At 39.9% G+C, this 25,678-nt stretch overlaps 1 protein-coding gene across 1 annotated transcript in view; it reads right to left on the bottom strand.

The window, feature by feature from the left end:
- Positions 1 to 25,678, bottom strand: part of CERS1 (ceramide synthase 1) — a 74,403-nt gene that overhangs the window by 5,729 nt on the left and 42,996 nt on the right. The window contains exons 4-5 of the mRNA XM_082243057.1: positions 16,166 to 16,327; positions 15,910 to 16,057 (exon numbers count right to left, since the gene is read on the bottom strand). Of these exons, the coding sequence (XP_082099183.1) occupies positions 15,910 to 16,057; positions 16,166 to 16,327 (310 nt within the window). The remainder of the gene's footprint in view (positions 1 to 15,909; positions 16,058 to 16,165; positions 16,328 to 25,678) is intronic.

Genomic DNA, 25,678 nt, shown 5'->3' with positions numbered 1-25,678 from the left:
TGGAGTGACTAGGGGGTCCCTAGACCAATCATTAGTGAATACGCCCCCCAGTATATAAGATCGCCCCTGCCAAATTCCTAGCATTGTTATACTGGACATGGAAGAGAGTGGAAGCAGTTCTGTTAATTTTACTTTAAAAGTGTCATTTAGCTATTTTTAGTGTGAGGAAAGGGATATCTAGTGTAGTTAGAGTGCTCCTTTACACTTAAGTTAGCTTCAAAAAATTAGTTTCTGTAGGGAAAGTATGAAGTGCCAGGGTGACCGTAATGTAGTGTAGGGGAAACTGACTGCCATGGCAGGCTGACCGACTGACCAAACCCTTCCATACCAGGGTGACCGTAATGTAGTGTAGGGGAAACTGACTGCCATGGCAGGCTGACCGACTGACCAAACCCTTCCATACCAGGGTGACCGTAATGTAGTGTAGGGGAAACTGACTGCCATGGCAGGCTGACCGACTGACCAAACCCTTCCATACCAGGGTGACCGTAATGTAGTGTAGGGGAAACTGACTGCCATGGCAGGCTGACCGACTGACCAAACCCTTCCATACCAGGGTGACCGTAATGTAGTGTAGGGGAAACTGACTGCCATGGCAGGCTGACCGACTGACCAAACCCTTCCATACCAGGGTGACCGCAATGTAGTGTAGGGTGAACTGACAGTGACTGCCATGGCAGGGTGACCAAACCCTTCCATTTCAGGGTGACCGCAATAGAGAAATGATCATTTCTCTGAATAGCTTCGGAACACCAGTATGGCTTCTCACCAGCAAGCATTTTTTATGCTGCAGGGGCTGCCACTGTCAGTGCTTTTTTGAGGACATGTTTGATGTCAGACATGACATCTGAACATGTGTATAGGGGGTATATATACACATATATGTCTGAATATATACCCCTAGACATATATAGGTGTGATAGTAGCAGAAATAAATGCTTGCGCTAATGAAATCATTTACAGTAATATATTTCTGCTACTATCACACCTATATATGTCTAGGGGTATATATTCAGACATATATGTGTATATATACCCCCTATACACATGTTCAGATGTTTTACCTGCCTCAAAAGAACCCAAAAAAATGCCAAAAAAACGCTAGCGTCAAAAAAAAAAAATGCCCAGGTGTGTTTTTGCTGGCATTTTTTGGGGGGTTTTGGAGGCAGGGAAAACATCTGAACTTGTGCACAGTACCACTATACACAAGTTCAGATGTTTTTCCTGACTGCAAAGAACCCAAAAAAATGCCCGCTATTAAATTAATAGCAGGCGATTTTTTGGGGTTCTTTGCAGTCAGGAAAAACATCTGAACTTGTGTATAGTGGTACTGTGCACAAGTTCTGATGTTTTGCCTGCCTCCAAAAACCCCCAAAAAATGGCAGCAAAAACACACCTGGGCATTTTTTTTTTGACGCTAGAGTTTATTTTTGGCATTTTTTTGGGTTCTTTTGAGGCAGGCAAAACATCTGAACTTGTCTATAGTGGTATATAGTGGTATATATACACACATACTTATATGTTTATACACACCTAGACATATAGGTGTGATAGTAGCAGAAATATATTAGTGTAAATGATTTCATTAGCGCAAGCATATATTTCTGCTACTATCACACCTATATATGTCTAGGTGTGTATAAACATATAAGTATGTGTGTATATATACCACTATAGACAAGTTCAGATGTTTTGCCTGCCTCAAAAGAACCCAAAAAATGCCAAAAAAAAAACGCTAGCGTAAAAAAAAAAAATGCCCAGGTGTGTTTTTGCTGCCATTTTTTGGGGGTTTTTGGAGGCAGGCAAAACATCAGAACTTGTGCACAGTACCACTATACACAAGTTCAGATGTTTTTCCTGACTGAAAAGAACCCCAAAAAATGCCTTCTATTAAACCGGGAGAGAAGCTAACTACCTGTCCTGAAAGAAAGTGTTCTAATACAAACGATCTTTTTTTTCTGGTTCTGGACATGTTACAGAGCTGAAACTTCACATGCACACCTTTTAGACCCCCCAGATACGAAATCCAAAAAAAAAAATAAAAAAAAATCTCTTTTTTTTTTTCAATAATTGGCTTTTTTTATCAAAAATGACAATTTTTAAGAACTTTTTTTTTGTGTGATTTTGTGTCTGGGGGGTCTAAAAGGTGTACCTGTGAAGTTTCAGCTCTGTAGCATGTCCAGAACCAGAAAAAAAGATCATATAGGTGTTAAAGTTAAAGGAGGCTCCCAACCCACATCCCGGTTCTACTGAAAAATTATCTTTTTTTTTTTCATAGTTCTGGACATGCTACAGAGCTGAAACTTCACATGCACACCTTTTAGACCCCCCAGATACTAAATCCAATGTAAAAATCAAAAAATCTCTCTTTTTTTTTTAATTTTTTTTAATTTTTTCAATAATTGGCTTTTTTATCAAAAATGACAATTTTTAAGAACTTTTTTTTGTGTGATTAATAGTTAATGGGGCATGACCCAGAACCCTGGGCACTTTTTAGGGGCGTTTATTGGGTTTTAGGGCTTAAAAATTGTGTTTTTTGATTACCGAAGTTCGGGTCCCATTGATTTCAATGGGGTTCTGAAATCCGGGCCGAACTTTCGGGAAGTTCGGATGTTCTGGCCGAACCGAACTTTTCAAAAGTTCGATCATCCCTACTCCAGAGATGAAACTATAATCCTGCCACTTTATAAAAAATTATATACAATACTTCAATTGTCTTTAAACTAACTTAAAGTTGTGACATGTGACAAGGTTGAGTTTATTGTTAAAGTGTATATATAAAACTTTTTTTTTTTTATTAATTTTGGATAAACCCCCTGTGAGGTGTTTATTTTATTTTATTACAGGTATCTAATTATGCAGCACTTTACATGCAATTACTGTTCATGTTCCCACTGTGCAGACCGAAATTTCTATTCATGTATAGGAAGCTGGTTGTACAGAAATCAATCTACCGATAGACTTCTGTACAACCGCTCTGTGAAATTTCTGCTGCTCGATCAGCGCCACTGGCTTTACCTGGTAGCACTGAGCAGAAAAACTGGTTGTACAGAAATCAATCTAACAATAGACTTCTGTATAACCGCCCTTTGGATTTTTAGCTGCTGGATCAGCACCACTTGCTATTCCTGGCAGCACTGAGCAGTGTATTCTGATGGCGGGGAAGTCCCCCTGGTGTCAGAATACAAAAGGCACAGTGGGAGGATTCCCCCATCCACCTCAAATGTGTGGATGGGGGAATCCAGTCTTTTTTTTTTTTTTTTTGTTAAACCTGCTGGTGGAACAAAAAAAAAAAGGAATCAGCTATGGGATGCGTTAGACAGAAAGTGACAGGAAATCCAAAATGTTACAGTTGTCACAGAACAAGAGGCGATAGGAAATCTTCTAATAAGGACACCTATTATGGTGGTAACTATCTCATTTCATTTTTCTTTGCTTGAAGATGTGCTCCCTAAAATGAATAACACTTTATTTCTGTCTAATCAAAAGAGATAGCAGTAGATTGGATTGAAATAAGATCAAGGCACATGTGGCTAGTAAATAAGATAGATTAACATACTGAACGTCTGAAACTGCAAATTAAGTAACTACAAAATTGTTGATGTCAGCCAGGCACATGTCACTAAAATTAAAATCATCCCAGATGGACTCTCCAAAGCAGAGAAGCATCATCAACACCAAATACTGTAGCTCATGATGCAGTCATGCTGTAAAAAAAGCATAAACGCTCAAAATTTAGAAGACAATGAGCAGAAAAGAGAAAATAGGGATGGGGAGGATCACACATAACACAGACTTAAAATTTTATTTCTATTTAAAAATTCATATCAACACGTTACATATAAATAACTTAATTACATGCAAAGCCAAATTTCCTGGGTTGTAGTATAGCACACGATACCAAATAAATGGCACATATGGTAATCATTCACTACCAGAGTTTGTAAACTTTTTGGACTATATGGTAATTTTTAAAGCCACAGAGTATTTAATAGGACATACATTAAAATTAGGTAAATGAACCTGGGCATGTTTGTCCAGATTACATACTGTAAATACCATGGGGTTGCTTTACTAAAACTATAGAGTGTAAAATCTGGTGCAGCTGTGCATGGTAGCCAATCAGCTTCTAACTTCAGCATGGTAAATTTAGCTTAGACAAAAAAAAAAAACCTGGAAGCTGATTGGTTTCTATGGAAACTGCTCCATACTCCAGATCCTGTCTTTTGATGTTATTTGACTATGCCCTGACAAGCTGCCCACCCCAAAAGCCGCCCCCCCGCTTCTCCATTCACATTTATTTTTTCCCTCTTTTCCTTCTTTACAAGTCACATACCCCGAGCACTATATGAGTCAAATTGCCTTACCTTAACAGGTGGTCTGTAGAAGACTTGATGAAAACCTTTCATTGGTGCCTACAGCCTGATCCCATGCTTCTCATCACCAGCTAATCCTTTCCCCTTAATTTCCCCCATGCTTTTTTTTTTTGTGGACTCGCTACTAAGATAGTAATATATTGTAATATAGGTGAATCTAATTCAGTGATGGAAGAGTCAGGCCTATGTCTTACAGCTTGTCGGTATAATATTGTAATATGGGTGAATCTAATTCAGTGATGGAAGAGTCAGGCCTATGTCTTACAGCTTGTCGGTATAATTTTATTAAAAAAAAAAAAATTCATTACATCAGGATTCATACACAGAGGATTCAGCTTCATACAGCATTCAAAGCAAAACAGGAAAAGGACAAAATAATACCATGCCTCCTGGCTTCCTTCTTTACAGCAGGCCTTTTGCCTTGGTCCTCCGGACCATATAACAACACACCTGTGCTCATGTACAACAGTTGCAGCTCCCTGTTACATAAGCCCACACCCTGGCTCCCATATGAAACCCTCTTATTTCCTAGCCTGAGTCCACCTAGCTTTTGGGAGGAGCACACCTGTCCCATCAATGGAGCAAGATCTGGATGCTGGAGGCATCTTCCCTCACAAAGCTCTTTAAAGTCTCTGAACTCTGGAGCCCAATTTGGGAATTACAAAACCTTGAGAAAGCTGAAGAAAACACTATTTTCTGCTCAGTACAAACATTCTGGGGCCCCTCACTCTGCATTCACAAAATCCCTGTGCGCTTTCTACCTCCATTAACACAGTGGCAGGACCTAGCACTGTCACAGTATGTTTCATCTGAATGGGAGACTTTTCTTCTATGTCTCTGAATTTACCTATGTAAAGTGTACTACGAATTTCATATCATATTTGAAAATCTTTAATTGAAATTATTAGGAAAAAAAAGGTTAATTGTTTTAAGAAATATTTATTCTCAACTTTGCAAATATCATGTGCTATAGATATATTAAAACAAATCTGTACAACTGAAACACTTCGGGGTCTATTCATCATTTTTTTTCCCCACACAACTTTCACCCAAGATTCACAAAATTTGCAAAAATGTGTGACTATAGGGCAAAAGCTGTATGAATTTTGTGTGAAAAGATTTAATTAGACCCCTAAAAACCTCAGTCTGGCTTTCTGTCTGTATATCAATTTGCTACTTTGCTTTCCCTTCCTGGAGACAGATTTGGGCTGACTGGGACCATAGGAAAGGTATCAGCTTTGAGGCCCCCATCCCTTTGATGGACATTGAGACAGATTGCAGTAGGCACAGAGAACCTACCATATTTTCATTGTCTGTAAGACTGTATTAGACAGACAGGTGCAGAACTTTGACCAACTGCACTATCCCCATGGTTGACTGCGGGAGTATGAACGTTGTATTTGGACTCATAGACATTATTTAGGCCTAAGGTCTTTCTGAGGTTGCCTTGTGGATTGTCTGGCACTGTCCCTTCCTTTCTGACAAAAGTGCTATTTTTAATTAGAAGGAATTCTGGCTTATGCACAGCATACACCAGTGTCAGTTGTTAGTTTACAGTACAAGTGATAAATTAGTTCTTTCATGGTCTTAATTAAGTGGGTTTGATTTACTATAGGCAAATTGGCTGTTCGTTTTGCAAGAGAATTTTTCCTTAGCTAAAGTGAAGCTCTGCTAACTTTCATCATCCAATCATGTGCAAAATTTCCTTGGATTGGGTATTCTTTGCAAAGTGAACAGCCAAAGATGAAAAAAATGTTGCAAAATGAACAGCCAATTTGCCTTTAGTAAATCAACCCCAATGTGTATGTCCCTAAATACATAGATCTTCTTTATACGGCATCTTATAAATGCCAATAGAATTCTCGGTGACCTCATATCACCCCCCAGATTGTATTTTTTGCATATGTTAGCTTGATACTACCCCTGTGGTCTACCTACTCCTTACTCCCTGCCTGTTACATAAAGTTTACTGTAATAGTCTCTGATTTGTATGTGTCATTGCTCCCATGCTCCCTTTCCTTCTTGAATATCTCATGTTGTTGGTTGCATCATGAACCTACTTTGTACAGTTTATCCTTCTGTAACCCGGTTGATATTTTGCCCTAATAGAATATTTGAATAAGAATTCTCAGTGACCGTTCCCTATATAAAGTGACTAGAAATCTGTCAATAATACATACAGCTGCATGTCAAAAAATTTGAATATCATCAAAAAGTTAATTTATTGCAGTAATTAAATTCAAAAAGTGAAACTCATATATTATGTAGATTCATTACAGGCAGAGTGATACATTTCAAACATTTATTTATTTTAATTTTGATGATTTTGGCTTACAGCTAGTGAAAACCTAAAATTCAGTATCTCAGAAAATTAGAATATTGTGAAAAATTTCAATATTGTAAACTCATGATGACACACTCTAATCAGCGAATTAACTCAAAATTCTTGTAAAGATTTCCTGAGCCTTTAAATGGTCTCTCAGTCTGGTTCAGTAGGATACACAATAATCGGGAAGAATGCTGACTTGTCCAAAAGACAGTCATTGGCACCCTGCTCAAGGAAGGTAAATCACAAAAGGTCATTGCTAAAGAAGCTGGCTATTCAGAGTGCTGTATCCAAGCATAAAAATGGAGAGTTAAGTGGAAGGAAAAAGTGTGGTAGAAAAAGATGCACAAGCAACAGGGATAACCACAGCCTTGAGAGGATTGTGACGCAAAGGCCATTCAAGAATTTGGGGGAGATTCACAAGGACTGGACTACAGCTTGTGTCAGTGCTTCAAGAGCCACCACACACAGACGTATCCAGGACATAAGCTAAAACTGTCACATTCCTTGTGTCAAGCTACTCCTGAATCAGAGACAATGTCAGATGCATCTTACCTGGGCTAACAAGAAAAGGGACTGCACTGTTGCTCGGTGATCCAAAGTCTACTTTTCAGACAAAAGTCAATTTTTCATTTCAGTTGGAAATTAAGGTCCCAGAGTCTGGAGGAAGAGTGGAGATCACAGAATCCAAGTTGCATGAGGTCCAGTGTGAAGTTTCCACAGTCAGTGATGATTTGGGGAGACATGTCATCTGATGGTGTTGGTCCATTGTGTTTTATCAAGTCCAAAATCAGTGCAGCCCTCTACCAGGAAATTCCAGAGCACTTCATGCTTCCCTCTGCTGACCAGCTTTAGGGAGATGCCAATTTAATTTTCCAGCAGAACTGTTCGACCATGCAGGCCACAAAAAGCAGATCAAGATAGCTGGGTCTCTCATGGCAGTCATTCTAAAAAGGCAGTCTGACTCCAGATAAACATCTGTATGACATGGCAGTTTCTCCCTAAAGAATAACTAAACCCACTGATTTAACTGTTTCCCCAGTTACATTCAAGGCATGCTGGGAATAACTGTCTCTGTTGCTTGTGCCTTCAACCAAACTGTTATGGTGTCATAACTGATCACACGTGCACCACTATGGCAACTGCAGATCAAACAGAGGCTAAGATGGCAGTTTCCTTGGCTGTAAAGGAGAGGAGGGTTTAGTTACACCTTAACTCTAAAGTGGGGTACACACTATAAGAATATCGGGCAAAGGATTGCTCAATTCTCCTCGTTGTTTCACATAAAATTGAAACTGAAAATTCTCATACGATGAAGGCTTTTTTTTGTTGTTTATTGTTTCTCATCATGCGCAGTCTTTCTCTTCTGATTTTACTTGTATGGAAATTGTACAAAAATGGTACACATTAACCGCTTCTGGAGCGCCTACTGCACATTTACTGCAGCAGGGCGGCGGGGGCTGCGCGAATCAACCTACCTGTAGGTCGCTTCTTCTTCTTCTTGGTCTGGGGTGCGCACGCGCACTGCCAGCGAGCCGCTCCCACTGTGATTGGAGCCAATCAGTGGGTCCCCGAAGCAGACAGAACTGTGGTCTGCCTATGTAAATAAGGCAGATCGCTGTTCTGTCAGGGGAGAAGATAGAGGTATTGTGTTCCTGCTAAACGGGAACATGGATCTCTGTCATCCCCCAGTCAAAGCAACGCCCATACAGTTAGCAAGCACCCCCCAGGGACACATTTAACTCTCTGATCACCCCTGGTAACCCATTCCCTGCCAGTGTCATAAGTACAGTAACAGTGCATTAGCACTCGTTATTGCCATAATGTCACTGGTCCCCAAAAAAGTGTCAGTAAAGTGTCAGTTAGGTGTCCGATTTGTTTGCCGCAATGTTGCAGTCCCACTAAAAATCGTTGATTGCGCCATTACTAGTAAAAAAAAAAAAATGCTATAAAAATATCCCATAGTTTGTAGACGAGATAACTTTTGTGCAAACCAATCAATATATGCTTATTAAGATTTTTTTGACCAGAAACGTGTAGCAGAATATATATTGGCCTAAATTGATGAGGAACAAAGATTTTTTACATTTTTTTTATCGGATGTGTTTTATAGCAGAAAGTAAAAAAATTTTTTTTTTTTTTTTTCAAAATGATCATTTATTTGTTCATAGCGCAAAAAAAAAAAACAAAAACAACAACAGAGATGAACAAATACCACCAAAAGAAAGCTGTATTTGGGGAGAAAAAAAAAGGACATCAATGTTTTTTGGCTACAGTGTCGCACAACTGCGCAATTGTCAGTTAAAATAACGCAGTGCCGTATCGCAAAAAATGGCCTGGTCATTAAGGGGGTAAAACCTTCCGGGGCTGAAGTGTTTGAACGAAAATCGTTCAGTCTGTTCCCATATGAGAAACATTTTAGAGTTTGTCCCTTTGGAAATTTTCGTATGAAAAGTCGGAATCGGCTGTCGAAAGTTGTGCACATAGTTACATAGTTAGTCAGGTTGAAAAAAGACACAAGTCCATCTGGCTCAACCAGAAAACAAAAAAAAAACAGACAAACTATACGAAAATCGTACAAAAGTTCTTTGGACGAAAATTCTCGCCCAATTTTCTTATAGTGTGTATGAGCCTTAACTGATGACATGTATGATTATAGGCAGGCTGTATAGATGAGCACCACCAAACTGATAGCTATCCATGATCCCCATCCACCCAAAATATTCTTAAAAATCTCCTAGACCTAAGAACATCCATAACCTACTCCCTTCCCCCAAACTAAACCACTGGAACTTGAAATATTCAGTAACAGTAGATTAAAGAATACTCACTGATTCTTTTCTTCAGCCAGCACACACTGTGCATTGATATATGGCTGATTCCCACATGCTGAAATCAACATTCAGCCAAACACATGACAAAACATTCATTGTTAAATGAGGGAGTATGCAAAGAAAGAAGACCTTCAATGTAAAACAAAGTACATACATTGAATATTATTAGCTGTTTTACCCAAATTCAGATTTACGACCTCTCAAGCTGTCTACACAAATAACACTACATATAACCTCACTGTAATATTTAAACATCCATGATTACCTCATTCTATTGTTTATTAAAATTCCACTTTGTGACCTTTCCCTTCAGCCTCCTAAAATTGCATGGCAGAAGTGCTTTAGAGTACCGTGCAATCTACTGTTCCCTGACTTTACTGACAGTTATGGACAACTAGGCAGGAAATGACAGGGAAACGAGAGGAAGTATGGTATAAGCAATTATATGCTAAAGCACTGCTACCCTTTTTTATTATCCTAAAAGTCTGGCTCATATTGTTTAACCACTTGACCCCTGGAAAATTGACCCCCCTTCATGACCAGGCCATTTTTTTGTTTGTGATACGGTACTGTGTTATTTTAACTGACAATTGCGCGGTTGTGAAATGCTGTACCTAAATAAAATGTATTTCCTTTTTTTCCCACAAATAGAGCTTTCTTTTGGTGGTATTTGATCATCTCTGCGTTTTTTATTTTTTTTGCACTATAAACAAAAAAAGACCAACAATTTTGAAAAGAAAAAAAATATTTCTGCTATAAAACCTATCCAATAAAAAAATTGAAAGAATCAAATTTGTTCATCAATTTAGACCAATATGTATTCTGCAACATATTTGCAAAAAAAATTCCAGTAAGCGTATATTGATTGGTTTATGCAAAAGTTATAGTGTCTACAAACGATGGGATTGACCGATTATAGGCAAAGCCGATATATCGAGGGCCGATATGCACTTTCCCTGATATATCGGAATCGGCCACCAAGGTGGCCAATATTACCGATATTTCAGAAAGTGCTTGTACCGGAGTGATGCCTGCAGCTAGAGGCATCACCCCGGTAGCGGCATCCATAGCCGACGGTCGGCTGTCTTGTAATGACAACTGATGCGGCTGAGAAGTTTGAAACACACAGCAAAGAGAAGAAGAGGTGGGGGCTGGCTATACCTCCCATCCACATTTTGAGCCTAAAGCAGAGGTCCACCCAAAAGGGGAAGCTCTGCTTGTTCGCACCTGCCCCCCCTCTCCAATGCCACGTTTTGCACTTTTTGGGAGCAGCAAGTACCTGGTTTTGACAGGTATCAGCTCCCACTTCCGGGTAAGATCACCGCAGGGATCTCCCGAGTATTTACGGAGACATGTCCGCTGACATCCGATCCGATCAGTCAAATCTGGATGAATGGAAACCCTATTTTCCATCCGTCCAGCAGATTGGATCGGTCCGTTCCCATCCGATTATCCCCATAGACACAGCTGTCATCCTCCTGCTCAGCGGGGGATCGGCAGATCGATCCCCCGCTGATAAAAATGGACTCCATCTGACGGACGGAGTGTGTGAAAGGAGCCTTAGTGAAGATGCTAGCGCCTGCACTTGAAGCTGATTGACGAATCGGCTCGGGATGCAGACATCGCTGGATCCCTGGACAGATAAGTGTTCTTATATAAAGTCAGTAAAGGTTTTTTTTTTTTTTTTTATGCCCAGACTGTAGCTCCTTTTTAAATCAGGGTGGAGCTACATCCAGAATTGACAGTGATAATAAAGTGTTATTAATAATAATAACTAGTTAGTAATGATTAAAAAAAAAAAAAAAAAACAGCACAGATCAGCACAGGACTAGGTGCTACATGCACTGGGTCCCCTGAGATAGTCACAATTTTTAAAGTTGTAGTGATAATTCATCTTTAAATTATTCTTTAACCAACTTTTCTACTGGAGCATTTTTTCATATTTTGCACACTTTTTTTTTTTTTTAACTTGAAAACTACTATAAATCTGCAAACAATTATCTAGAGATCGTGTAGAACAAAATGTTGGCAGTTGCAATTTTTTTTATGGTGAACTTTTGCGTAACTGTTTTTAAAAACTCTATTTTCAGCAAAAAATACACTATTTGTTCATGAATACATGAATCTTAGTAAATACAAACACAATATACTACCAACATTTTGATAAAATATTAAAAATAGAGTTGCATCAAATAAATGGATATCAAACACGTCAGACATTAAAATTGTTTACATCCACAAAATGGTGAAAAACTATGGAACCCAAAATTGTCCATAAACTGCACTTCTTCAAAAGTCTTTACAGGTTATCATTTTAGAGTAACCTATGGACAATGACACTAAAATTATTGCTCTTGCAGTCATACTTAACATGTGTACGCACTATGCGTGCATTTGTGTTAGGGTTTGTGCACGGGGACAAAAAAATTGTTTTATTTATTATCTTATAATTTAACATTTTAACTTGTGCACCTAGGAGATGGTACAAAATTATAGTACCCAACATTGCCCATAAGCAATGCTTCAGAAACCTTTACAGGTCATCACTTAGGAGTCAACCGAGAATGTTGGCCCTAGAATTATTGCTCTGGTGGTGATACCTAACATGTGCACATACAGGTGCATCTCATAAAATTAGAATATCAGTAATTCAATTTAAAAAGTACAACTTATATTGTTTATATGGATGTGTTACACACAGAGTGATATATTTCAAATATCTCATGCTTTTAATTTTGAGGATTATGGCTCACAGCTAGTGAAAACCCAAAATTCAGTATATCAGAAAATTAGAATATTACATAAGACCAATAAAAAAAAGGATTTTTAATACATAAATGTTGGCTTACTGAAAAGTATGTCCATGTAACACTCAATACTTGGTCGGAGCTCCTTTTGCATGAATTACTGCATCAATGCGTTATGGCATGGAGACGATCAGCCTGGGGCTGGTTGGTCCACTGTGTTTTATCAAGTTCAAAATCAGTGCAGCCCTCTACCAGGAAATTCGAGAGCACTTCATGCTTCCCTCTGCTGACCAGCTTTATGGAGATGCTGGTTTATTTTCCAGCAGGGCTTGGCACTTGCCTACACTGCCAAAAGTACCAATACCTGTTTTAATGATCATGGTATCACTGTGCTTGATTGGGCAGCAAACTCGCCCGACCTAAACCCCCATTGAGAATCTGTGGGGTAATTTATGCAAAAGAAGCCCCAACCAAGTACTGAGTGCATACTATACTGTACATGGACATACTTTTCAGTAAGCCAACTTTTCTGTATTAAAAATCCTTTTTTTTTTATTGGTCTTATGTAATGCTCTAATTTCCTGAGATACTGAATTTTGGGTTTTCACTAGCTGTAAGCCATAGTCATCAAAATTAAAAGAAAGAAAAGGTCGAAATATATCACTCTGTGTGTAACACATCTATATAAAATATGAGTTTCAATTTTTGAATTGAATTACTGAAATAAATTACCTTTTTCATGCTATTCTAATTTTAAGAGATGCACCTGTACATGTACATGCACATTCGCATTCAAATGTTTGCATTGAGCAACAGAGTTGCTTTTAATTTTTTTTTTTTTGGCATTTAATTAAAATGTACATTGTTTTTCAATACTTTATTTTAAGGTAACACACAGTAAGTACAGATACCTCAGCATAGGCATGTCAAAAATGAAACATGTACATAGAAAGGTCAACACAGCAAAAATGAATTCCAAGCATAGGATGCAGATATACGTTTGAAATGGTGACCTGGAATACCAGGTGCTAGGGAGTCTCTGTAACCCGCATGACAATTTACACGGTAGATATCGATAATATATAAGAAGCAGCAGAGAAAGATAGACCCAGAGGGTCGCAAAAATTTACATTTTTTAACATTTTTTCTCTTTCACTCATTTTTATTGAAGATTTTGACAATAACAAAAGTAAAGGATAAATCGATCACAAATAGTAGCCCGAAAACCAAAGATTGACAATAAAGCAGTTTCTCCATTGTACAAAGTATTGGCATGAGGAAACACAAGGGATAACCTAAACATAAACCATAGAGGAGAATACCTAGGTATTGTTGATTCTAAAAGCGAGAGGAGTGTACCATTAATCAGATTAGACTTGAAGATTTATATGCTCAATACCATTGGTCTCACTCCAGTAACAAAGGTCCATTTCCATATTTGTTGTAACATTTTGAGACTTCTTCCAGGCGGAAGGCATTCAGCCCCCAAAATTCTATGCCAAAGCATGTTATCTGTACCTTACCTAATTGTAACAAGAAAAATATGTTCTCTGGGTCAAACCCACAGTTTACTAGTCATACGTTCAATGGCTTTCGACCTCCTTAATGAGGAGGCGATTACATCAAATGTTAGCAAGGGTGAGTATTGCGCTCAGCAATCAGCTCTCACTGTAAAGTGCTTTAATGCATATGTGATTGGTCACAAACTTGCAATATACAAATAACCTAATTCAATAAATGCATAAATAAATATTGCATAAATTAGTGAATAAATAAATAAATCAATGGTGGTTTATGTGATGAACTAAAAGTCCTTAAAGTGCTCAGTGCAGACTGTGTCTTAAGCAAACTATCTAACTATCTAAATAACAATCTAAGCGGGCAAGGTCCTGGGATCAGCAGTCAGATATTTGATCCATGAATCCCATACCTTCTCAAACAGCTTCATTTTGTCATTGAAGATTGCCGTTAGATGCTCCTTTATCATGGTCCAGGAGAGTTTGTGTTTAAAAAGGTATGACTACTGATTTCCAGCACCTGGCAATGATGATTTTAACCAACACAAATATATAAGTGATGTCCTCTGATGTCTCGGGGTCTCCTCCACCATGCTGCCTAGTAACGGATGTTACCGGCATTTAATCAGATTAACTTGGGTGAGGGAAAAATGAAGTTATATACTCTGATCAAAAATGCCTCACATTGGGGCCCTGCCACCATATGTGAAGCACTGTCCCCTCCTGACCGCAACCTCTGAAGCATAGCAGAGGAGACCCCAGGGTATAGGCAGTAAGCCTAACCGGTACCATGTACCTTTCGTAATAGCACTTTATAGTTTGCCTCAATAAGGTATTGGCAGTAAGCCTAACCGGTACCATGTACCTTTCGTAATAGCACTTTATAGTTTGCCTCAATAATGGAGATGTTGATGAGAGATCTCGAGGCTTCTTTTTAACACTTTTTCTAATAAGTCCCCTTTATTATAGCATGGGCAGGTGAAAGGTTCTCTTTTTGACTGGTATAGGAGAGCTCTACTCACTGCCTACCTGGAAAGATGGGAGTTTAGTGGCACCAAACATATCCAAAAGGCATGGGCAAACCCATTCCTCCAAGGTCCACCCCATAAATGGTTTAAGGGGGTACCCCAGGTGTGCCTATACAGCCCTTGAAGCAGAACATAAAAAAGTGATGTGCACAAAAGGGTGACATTACCAGTCTAATAAATAAAAAAAATGAACACAATGAAACCCATAAACTCTATTGGTATAACCCAGATAAAATTTTCACAGATCCGCAGAATGCAGGTCTCCAGACTTATCTTGACCTGGGTGTGGGAACAAGTTAACATGTTCCTATGAGAGCTTGTTAATGGACATCTGCTCAAGATATCAGTTTCCCTTTTACTACCTACCTTTGACGGATGTTACCGGCATTTAATCAGATTAACTTGGGTGAGGGAAAAATGAAGTTATATACTCTGATCAAAAATGCCTCACATTGGGGCCCTGCCACCATATGTGAAGCACTGTCCCCTCCTGACCGCATACCAACTCTATTGGTATAACCCAGATATAATTTTCACAGATCCGCAGAATGCAGGTCTCCAGACTTATCTTGACCTGGGTGTGGGAACAAGTTAACATGTTCCTATGAGAGCTTGTTAATGGACATCTGCTCAAGATATCAGTTTCCCTTTTACTACCTACCTTTGACCCATTACCCCTTTTCCTATCCCTTGTAATTAGAATTTACTGTATGTATATGTCTATTTGTACATAAACCCCTATTTTAACATCTGACTGTCCTTGAATAAGATCAATTAAACCGCAAACAGAGGACATTCTTCAAGGGAATGTGGCCACCAACAGGAGCTGACATTATTTTGTACCGAAAGTCCTACTCCTGCAGATGACAGTATAACCCAATCGTGAAGAACAGAGCAATCTATGTCCAACATTAACCTCAGACAAAAGGGATTTTATGGCGATTACAAAAAATCTAATTGTATTTTCCGTTCAGATCCCCTTTAATACAATCGAACAGAAACATGCAACATTCATGTTATGTTTTGAGAAATGAAGTAATTGCAGGTTGTGCAAGAAACTGTCACAAAGTTGCGTACTTACCAGAAACCAATAAATATTCATAAGTGTCAGTGCAAATAGGAGAACATTGAAGAAGAAATAAAAAGGGATGTCTGGATTAGACTCAAGGCTGGAACAACAAGTGACATAAAGCACTTTCATAGGAAACCAGTAGAGTCGGAACCAGAACCTGTAGGGAAAGGAATGTGACACTATGTAGAACTATATAAACAATTAGATATTTAGCAGCTGATGTGAGAGGTCACACATACGACAAGTTACAAAAGTATCACCTTACCAGCTCACACTAAATAGGACAGATCCAATATCTGTAATGATGCTGTTCACTTTGTGGTAGGTTCCACCTCTTGTTTTGAAGTAGACGTTTAGTTTGGAAAATTCTAATACTATGTCATTAACATCATGATGAAAAAGTACCAGAATCCCAATGTTGTGGTACCTAGAAAAACACGTGATAAATAAGCTTGTCATTATTTCTGCAGGTTAAAAATTGACTTTTACTTAAAAAGTAGGGTTGATTTACTAAAAACAAATAGACTTTGCACTTTGTGTAGTTTCACTCATTTTCCCCAGAGCTTAGTGAATGTAGTGAAACTTCACTTTGAATACCCAATCAAGGCAAGGAAAATTAAAAGAAAAAAGCATTGGCTGTACATGATTGGATGATGGAAATCAGTAGAGGTTCACCGCATTTATTAAGCTCTGGGGAAATTGAGTGCAAATGCAATTGCAAAGTGCACAATCGATTTGCCTGCAGTAAATCAACCCCAGAGACTTTTAATTAGAGTATCATTATTAGTTCCATTTTAGTTAAAATGGAATGAAAATAAAGGGATGATTACTTAGTGATGGTAAAGCAAACAGAGAAGAGGGTTTCCCAATTTGTCATGTGCTTATCTACTATTTGTCTGGTCATACAGGTACAGAATTTAGGCCCCATTCACACTTTGCAATTTGAAATCGCAGACAGAATTGCCATGATTTTGCCTGCAATTCCAAATCGCATGGGGTGTTTGGATGCCAATCTTTCTAAATGACAACCCAAATGTGGTGCGATTTTACCACGATTGTCATGCGACAGAATCACATGACAAACGCAGAAAAACATACCTTTAAAAATCGTGTGAAGCTTGTTGCCCATAAAAAGATGCAAGAGCTGCTTTTGGTATATATGTATATGTATATATATATATATATATATATATATATATATATATATATATACACACACACACACACATGCGTATATATATATATACGTATATACATAAAAAGTACAGTAAAACTGCAGGAAAGAGCACTGGGGGGTAATCTAATGTGAATTTATTTTATTTTGAATTGTATCAGTGTGTTTGGTGTGTTTTACATTTGAATTTGCCGCCGGTTCCACCCCCCTGCGAACGTCACGTCGCAGGAGACGGAAGCCGGGGTACACAGAGCATCGGGAGGAAGATCCGCCGCCACACACCGCCGGGATACATCGCTGGATCCCGGTGACAAGGTAAGTAACCCCTCTAACAGGATCCAGCGATCTTCCTAGCGGTACCCTGAGTGTGGCTCGGGGGTTACCGCTTTTGGCACTGAAATTTAACCCTGAGCCACACTCGGGAATACCGCTAGGAAGGTTAAGTAACACCCTTTAATAATCAACTGTTTGGTGGACATCTGTTTAATGATTAATTAGAATCCCCTGTAGTTGAAGTCTTGGTAATTAGGATTTTGTTGTCTAAAATTTTGCTTTTCTTCTAGGACTTTCCTTGGGGTGTACTAATTTTTGCAACATGGTCTTGAATGAATTTGTTAGGAAAAAATACTTTTTTGTGTGTGCAAATGAACAAATCTTGGATGCAATCAATGGACAGCATTTGTAGGAGTATTTTGTAGTAACATGTATAGTATAGTAGAGAATGTTGATTCTGAAAGGAAAGTAAAGGTTTTCTGACAAATCTTTTGAGGTGCTCTCATTTTATGCTGAACACTGTACGTGAGTCTGCACAGCTGGCCCGCACTGTAGCACTAAAGCTACAGTGCGTGGTCGGCAAGCGATAAGGAATTTTTAAGGTCTTGCTTTACATGAAGAGCCTGACTCCATTAATAACTATGGTGCTAATGGACACCAAACATCTATTCCCTATCCCAGCCTTTTTCAACCAGGGTGCCCCAGGGGTGCCTGGAGGTTTCTTTAGGGGTGCCTTGGCAAAATGCCTAAACATTGCCTAAAATTTGTATACAAGCCAGCCAGCGTGTGGATGAAGCCTGCCTTTTAGTTACAAAAAGCCACAGGTTTTTATTGTGCACCAATACAACCTTCTAGCTGCTGGCGTCCTAATGACCAATGTCATCATCAGTTAATATGGAATATGTAATCCGCCTGCACAGCATCCTTGTACCCCCTCTCCATCAGCGTTGGGGTCACATTAGCTGAATGATGGAGAAAAACTGAGTAAGAAAAGAAACATTGGAGTACTAGTGAGGACCAGTTTTCAAAAGTGTACTTGCTTTTGAAGACTAAATTCTCTCTAACATTGGGTGTTCTATGGGTTTGGATGCTGCTGCATTATGTAAAACTATTAGAATATTTTTTACATTTTAGAATGGGGTGCCTCGAGACTGTCCATAATTTTTAAAGGGTGCCTCAAGATTTCCATGATTTTTAAAGGGTGCCTCTACTGAAAAAAGGTTGAGAAACACTGCCCTATCCCACAGTACTGTCCTCTCTAATACAATAGGAGGTGGCTGATTAGGTACTCATTTGGCAAGGATTGGTAATCATATCCTGTTTAAGAGTTTCCTACTGGCTAAAGCAATTTTAAAGTTCCATATATTGAATATCAGCTTTCAATGTCAGACCATTACACATGTTCCTAAAGGTCACATGGTATGCGACATATAAGTGCTACAGTTCACAGATTAATTAGAATGCAGTTTTATGTCCTTAATTTTCAGGTAGTGATTCCAATTTCCATTTATGGCTCGTTTCCACTGAGCTTTCTGGTACGGTTCGGTTCGGTACGGTACGCTATTTATGTCGTTTCCATTATGAATGGTACCCTAATTCCGAACCGTACCGTACCACTTTTTTGGTACCCTTTCGTTGGGGTACCAAGCACATTAGTACCGTACCAACAGGGTGGAGCTACACTCTGCAGAACTTTGATTGGTTGACAGAGAATCGTCTATCACAGCTTTCCTGCTACACTACGCCTATCATGAAAGGGTACTATTGGCAGTGGAAACGCAATGTGTACCGTTCCGAACCGTACCTTACTGAACCGAACAGTACCGTAGCGTACCACTCAGTGGAAACGAGGAATTAGACAAACAGTAGTTGGGAAATGCAGGGATGGACAAATGTCTCCCTAATAAAATAGGTCATGTTAGTATGGCTGACTTCAGATTAGCACACTCATGTCACAAAGTCTGCATTTACATACAGATCTGAGCGCTGTCATAATGTGCAGTTACTCACAGCAACCACATTACGTTTTTTAGGCTTTTCTATTTCTAACTGGCTGCCTAGAAATGTAATCAGGGTTTTGTTTAATATACATTAAAGCCCAAGTCCAGGCACAGCAAATTCTATGATTGAAGAATATGTAAAGCCAACATTTCATATTCCTGATATGTGCCTGCTGTACCATGTACTTGTATGAAAAAGTATCCTGTACTCTTTTTGTATTGCTTCCCTTGTGTGAAATCCCCGGTGTTCCTGCCAGCCCCTCTGCTTTCCATTAGAAAAATGACCACACTAAGCAGGAAAACACACCGTGGTCAGTTCTCTAGCTCCTACAATGATCAGACCTCTCCTGAACCCCCCCCCCCCCCGCACAGCCAGTCACTATGAAGCTCAGTGTACTGCTGTTTCTCCTCCCCCAGCTCTTATGCAGCTAAGATCAGTGGGAAAGTGATCACTTATAAAAAAAGAGGGGGAAAAGGTATTTATAATTTTTTTTATATCTATACACAAATCTTGTGCCTAAAATGGGCTGTTTTACAAGGTGAGGGTATACAATCACATATTGTAGATAATTTACTATTTCAGGAGTTCAAATTAGATATTCTGATATGTACAGCAGAGAGCCACACTTCTGGCTCCTCTCTGAGTAAGCAGGGCTCTAGGGTACCACAAGGTCACTGCTCCACTGTGGGGCCTGCAGAAGTACAGGGCTCTCCTGGGCTGATTTCAAGCACTGTACCTGCCCGAGCCCATGCAGAACTACTGTTCTGTCCAACGTGTGTATAGATGACATGCTATAACCCCAAGACACCATTCCCTTGGTCAAGAGCTGTCAGAGTCACACTTTCACTAAGCCTTGCATTCTGACTCCATTGTTGCAGACTACGTGCACCTGGGTCCTGTGTTGTGTGTTCTGGTTGAGGGGTCCTGTGGTATATTCCTCTTACACACCATATTGGAATTGCTCCTGTGATTGAAAGGTTACTGCAATGATTCCTGACTGTTCACGGTATAAACCAAGGATGAAATATGTCACTGGCACAGCTTGACAAGCTTGTTTCAAAGTTTAAAGCTCCTTTTTTTGTAAGATCACATAGAAAATCTATGTTGGGGTTGAAGCGTCCACTCCCAGGACAGTAGAGTACACCTCTTTCCATTAACCATCACCAACTCCTGGTCGACCAGGTTTACACTTGTATTCAGAATCCTGTATATCCCATCAGTGCATCCTTTTATGGGTTGCACCAATTCAGCCAACTGTAGCTTTACTGAGTACTGGCCCACTTCAGGCGCTTCCACTTAACCATTGCTTGTGAATAACGTAAATATAGACAGGAGGACACAATGGCCTAATGTATTACCAAACTACACTTTATTATTATACTAAACAACTAAAACATACTCACAAAAGTGCTTCTATAATAGCATTGTCAAACAAATCACACTAAAGAAGGTCCAACTGTGTGGCGATGTCAGCAAAGCCAAGCCCTTACTTCATTAGGCAAGCTAAGGCATTTCAGGAGATGCACTCTCTTCCTCAGAGCTAAACCCACCAAAGAAGGTTCAACTGTGGATTGGATGTCCACCAAAGAAGGTCCAGCTGTGGGGCGATGTCAGCAAAGCCAAGCCCTTACTTCAATAGGCAAGCTTAGGCATTTCGGGAGATGCACTCTCTTCCTCAGAGCTAAACCCACCAAAGAAGGTTCAACTGTGGATTGGATGTCCACCAAAGAAGGTCCAACTGTGGGGCGATGTCAGCAAAGCCAAGCCCTTACTTCAATAGGCAAGCTTAGGCATTTCGGGAGATGCACTCTCTTCCTCAGAGCTAAACCCACCAAAGAAGGTTCAACTGTGGATTGGATTTCCACCAAAGAAGGTCCAACTGTGGGGCAATGTCCACCAAAAAAGGTCCAACTGTGGGGCAATGTTCCAGGCATCGCTTGTAATTAATGTCAATCCAGCCAGAAGCAACGTCCACGATTTTTACTGAATGTTTGCGAGATACAGTTCCGTGATGCTGCCTAAAAACCACAAGCAAACATACCAATAAAAATTGTAAGAGTCTTTACCCATCTTCAAGGGCATTACATAAGTCCAATGTTCCATGGTCAGGGGTGCACTTATTAAATGATCCCAGCACACCAGGGGTAGTCGGGGGAGGGGGGGCAAGAACACTGTCTCCTAACCTACACTCCATGATGTTGTTGCTCTACACTGGAACAACTCTAAGCCCCACCCACTACACTACTTATATGGGATCCTGCCAGAGATGCCATGAAGTCAATAGTGAAAGATCTTCCGCTCTATCATAGTAAGGAGCAAGTTAGTGCAGCCAAACAGCAGCTTTTACTAACACGGGTCTCTCTGAAAGAGGACTGAGGAGGGAAAACGGGTCTATACCTCAGGCTGCTCTGTTAGGTCTGATACACCTAATTTTATGTCTTTTTTGGAACTATGAGTTCTAGTATGGAACTACATGTCCCAGCATTTATACTGGAACTAGTATTTCCACAAAGGAGAGGAAGCAGCAGGACTGGAGTATGTCATATTCATTTCTTATTCTTGTTACTGTCCCTGGGATTGTCATTGCCACATAGGGGGAGATTTACTAACACTGGAGCACTCAGAATCTGGTGCAGCAGTGCATAGTAACCAATCAACTTCTAACCTCAGCTTGTTCAATTAGGCTTTGGCAATAAAACCTGGAAGCTAATTGGGTTCTATGCAGAATTGCACCAGACTTTACACTCTCCAGCTTTTGTAAATAACCCCCATATTGTCATGATTGTCCATTTGTCCATTTTTTGCCCATATAGTGTCACAATTGCTCACTTGTAGCTGTCATATTGTCTGCCAATTTGTTGCTATGATAAAAGCTGTCAGCATCCCTTTAGAAGTGATTAACCCTTAGGAAGTATCTCACCAAGAATGACAATTTTGTTGCTGGGGATGCCTAAAACCTAAATTGTATTACATTTAGGGGGAGTTCTGTAAACAATGGATTACAGAACGAATTCAGGTTTCCATATTGCATTCAATTTTACAGAAAATTACAGCACTGCAGTATGAAGAGGAAAGGTAATTTTTAATAACATTAAAGTAAAACATGGCTTGTGCAGCAATTATATGTGATTTTCTTTTTTTTTTTTTACTTCTTCAGGAAATTGTAGTTACCCTTCGGGTTTAAGCTTAGGACCACCCATGCACTCTAGCCAGTATATACTGCTCTACTTCTATTTATGTTTTCCTCCACTGACAGACTGACAGTAGAGTTTCCTGTCCTCCGTTGAACTAGTATTGATCACCAGAGTTTCATAAAAACAAATGGAGCTGCTTTCACCCTTCACTACAAAAGACTGACAGGAGATCCAATTTCCAACACCTGATAACGGGGGCAATAACCAATATGCATTTGGAGGAAAGTCACTATGCGACATATTGACTTTCCAGACTCTATCTCAAAGATATAGTTGTATCTAAATAGACCAGACTGTATAACATTGCCCCAATACATTTTTTGAAAACAACAATTTGGTTCCCCATACCTCAAAATGAAAGATTTTTGTGTTTTTCATAGCTCTTGCTCTGTCTCTAAGTATCTTTTATGTGTTTAAATGAGTGTGTTTAAAGACCTTAAAATGCTTCTACACGTACAGTGACAGTAAAAAAATCATGCCTACAATGCATTTTAATAGGGTTTTTCTATTTCGCGGAATTTCACCTTTCGCGGCTTTTAACGAGTAATGGCGGCGATCTGCAATTTTTTTTGCGGGACTGCGAAATAGCGGCGGACAGATCGGACCCTTGGCTGACATTTTTGACACGCCGCCGAGAGAGGGGAATGTCTGGTAGGTCTACGTCGCCAGACGTTATCGAGCCATTTTGCCGCAGTAGAGCTCTAGTGAGCAGTGCGGAAGTGGTTAAATGGTACATTGTGCACCAGTTACCTTATACCCCAGTGCTGATTCCAAACATGTCTTCCTAAGCTATCCTACAGTGTAATGGATCAAAGTCACAGTTTCCTCTTATGAGCAAAGCTAATATCCTGCCCTGGGGACCAGATATTTTTCCCTGTTCGTTATCTTCTTGGGTACAATTCCCCTTAGGTTTGGTTCACATATATGCAACTTGGATGCGTTTTAAACCGTAGTTCCGTGTAACAGACAGTGGGGGCGCACACGTGCGATTGGCCAGACGGGGAGCCAGTCAGCGGGTTCAGGGGATGCGATGTCCGCCGGCCACCCACAATCGCACCCCATAGAGACAGAATGGTGGCCTGTCTATGTAAACAAGGCAGACCATTGTCCTGTCACAGATGAACACAGGGATCCTGTGTTCCTACTAGGGATGCACCGATCCGATATTAGGATCAGATATCGGCCTCGATACTGGCAAAATAGCTGGATCTGGGATCGGTAAAATTAACAGATCCACAGGCCGATCCGGAGGGGAGGTGGTATTACAGCAAAGTTCAATACTGTTTTCTGCTTGATTACTATTGTATGTTCAAGCAATAAACTGTTTTTTTTTCTTGTGGTTACATTTTATTGTTTTTAATTCTGAGTTTGACTTTGATTACATAATATTTTAGATTTTGAATGCACAATTGTTATAACCAAACAATAGTACCGGTATTGACAGATACGCAAAGCCAGGCATCAGTACTAGAAAAGTCGGATTGGTGCACCCCTAGTTCCTACTATTTAGGTACACAGGTCTCTGTGTTTATCTATTGAGTACATACCCCACACAGTTAGAAAGCACTCCCTAGAAGCATATTTAACCCTTTGATCGCCCCTGGTGTTAACCCCTTCCCTGCCAGTTTCATTAGTTCAGTAACAGTGCGTATTTTTAGCACTGATTACTGTAGTAACGTCACTGGTGCCCCCAAAAGTGTCAGTTATTTGTCCGCTGCAATGTCGCAGTCCTGCTAAAAATCACTGATCGCCACCATTACTAGTAAAAAATAAATAAATAAATAAAAATGACATAGATCTTTCCATTAGTTTGAAAATGTGATAACCTTTGCACAAACCAATCAATATACACTTATTGGGATTGTTTTTTTACCAAAAATATGTGGCAGAATACATATTGGCCTAAACTGATGAAAAAATTTGATTTTTTAAATTTTTTTATTGGATATGTTTTATAGCAAAAAGTAAAAAATCTTGTTATTTTTTCAGAATTGTCGCTATTTTTTTATTTATAGCGCAAAAAATAAAAAACAGCAGAGGTGATCAAATACCACCGAAAGAAAGCTCTATTTGTGGGAAAAAAAAGGACATACATTTTACTTGGTTATAGCGTCGCATGACTGCACAATTGTCAGTTAAAATAACGCAGTGCCGTATCGCAAAAAATGGCCTGGTCATTAAGGGGGTGAAAACCTTCTGATCCTTAACCTCCCTGGCGGTATGATTATGTCAGGAATTCTGTACCAAAAGCGGTACAATTCTTTTCATGGAAATTTGGCGTTCTGTATTATAGGCCTACAATTCTTAGTAATTACTGACTTAAACCTGACCAAAACAAGTCTCTAGTAGCAGTGGCGTAGCGTGGGTTGTCAGCGCCCGGGGCAAGGCAAGTAATTTGCGCCCCCTAACCTGCGGACTTTTAGTACTCCCCGAGTCCCTTCCTACAATAGTACTGACCAGCCTGATTCCTATACTGACCTACCAGTCCACTACGCTAACATACCTGATTCCTGTACTGGCCACTACATTGACCTACCTGTCCCCGACACTGACCCTTACAATGACCTACCTGATTCCTACCTGACCACTACACTGCCCACTACACTACACTGCCCACTACACAGAGGACACCACCGCGTCATCGAGCCCTTACAGGGGGCGGGTCGGGGAGGATTGTGAGAGCTTAGAGGAGGCGGGACGGAGGCACATGCAGGGCTGACTTAGAAGACGGCGAGGCGGGCTCCAGAAGCGAGGCGGGGCTCTGCCACTGGCCAGCCCCGCTGCCGCACATGACAATGTTGGCCCAATCACAGGGCGCCGACTGGCCATCGTTTAGCCTGAAGATGGCGGCGGCTGAAGTGACACGCTAGGAAGAATTTTTAAAGTTTGCTAGAGTGACACTGGCGTGGGATGCGCCCCCCCAAATGTTGCGCCCGGTGCGGCCGCCCCCCCCTGCACCCCCCACGCTACGCCACTGTCTAGTAGACATCCCAGATGTGATAAATTTGAAACACAAACGCATGAATTATAATCTAATCAATAATATAATTTTATTATATAATATATAATATAATATATATATATATTATATAATAAAATTATATTATTGATTAGATTATAATTCATGCATTACATA

Source organism: Pelophylax lessonae (assembly GCF_965119305.1).
Source record: "Pelophylax lessonae genome assembly, chromosome: 1".
NCBI lineage: Eukaryota > Metazoa > Chordata > Amphibia > Anura > Ranidae > Pelophylax > Pelophylax lessonae.
This window is presented reverse-complemented; position numbering and strand designations above follow the sequence as displayed.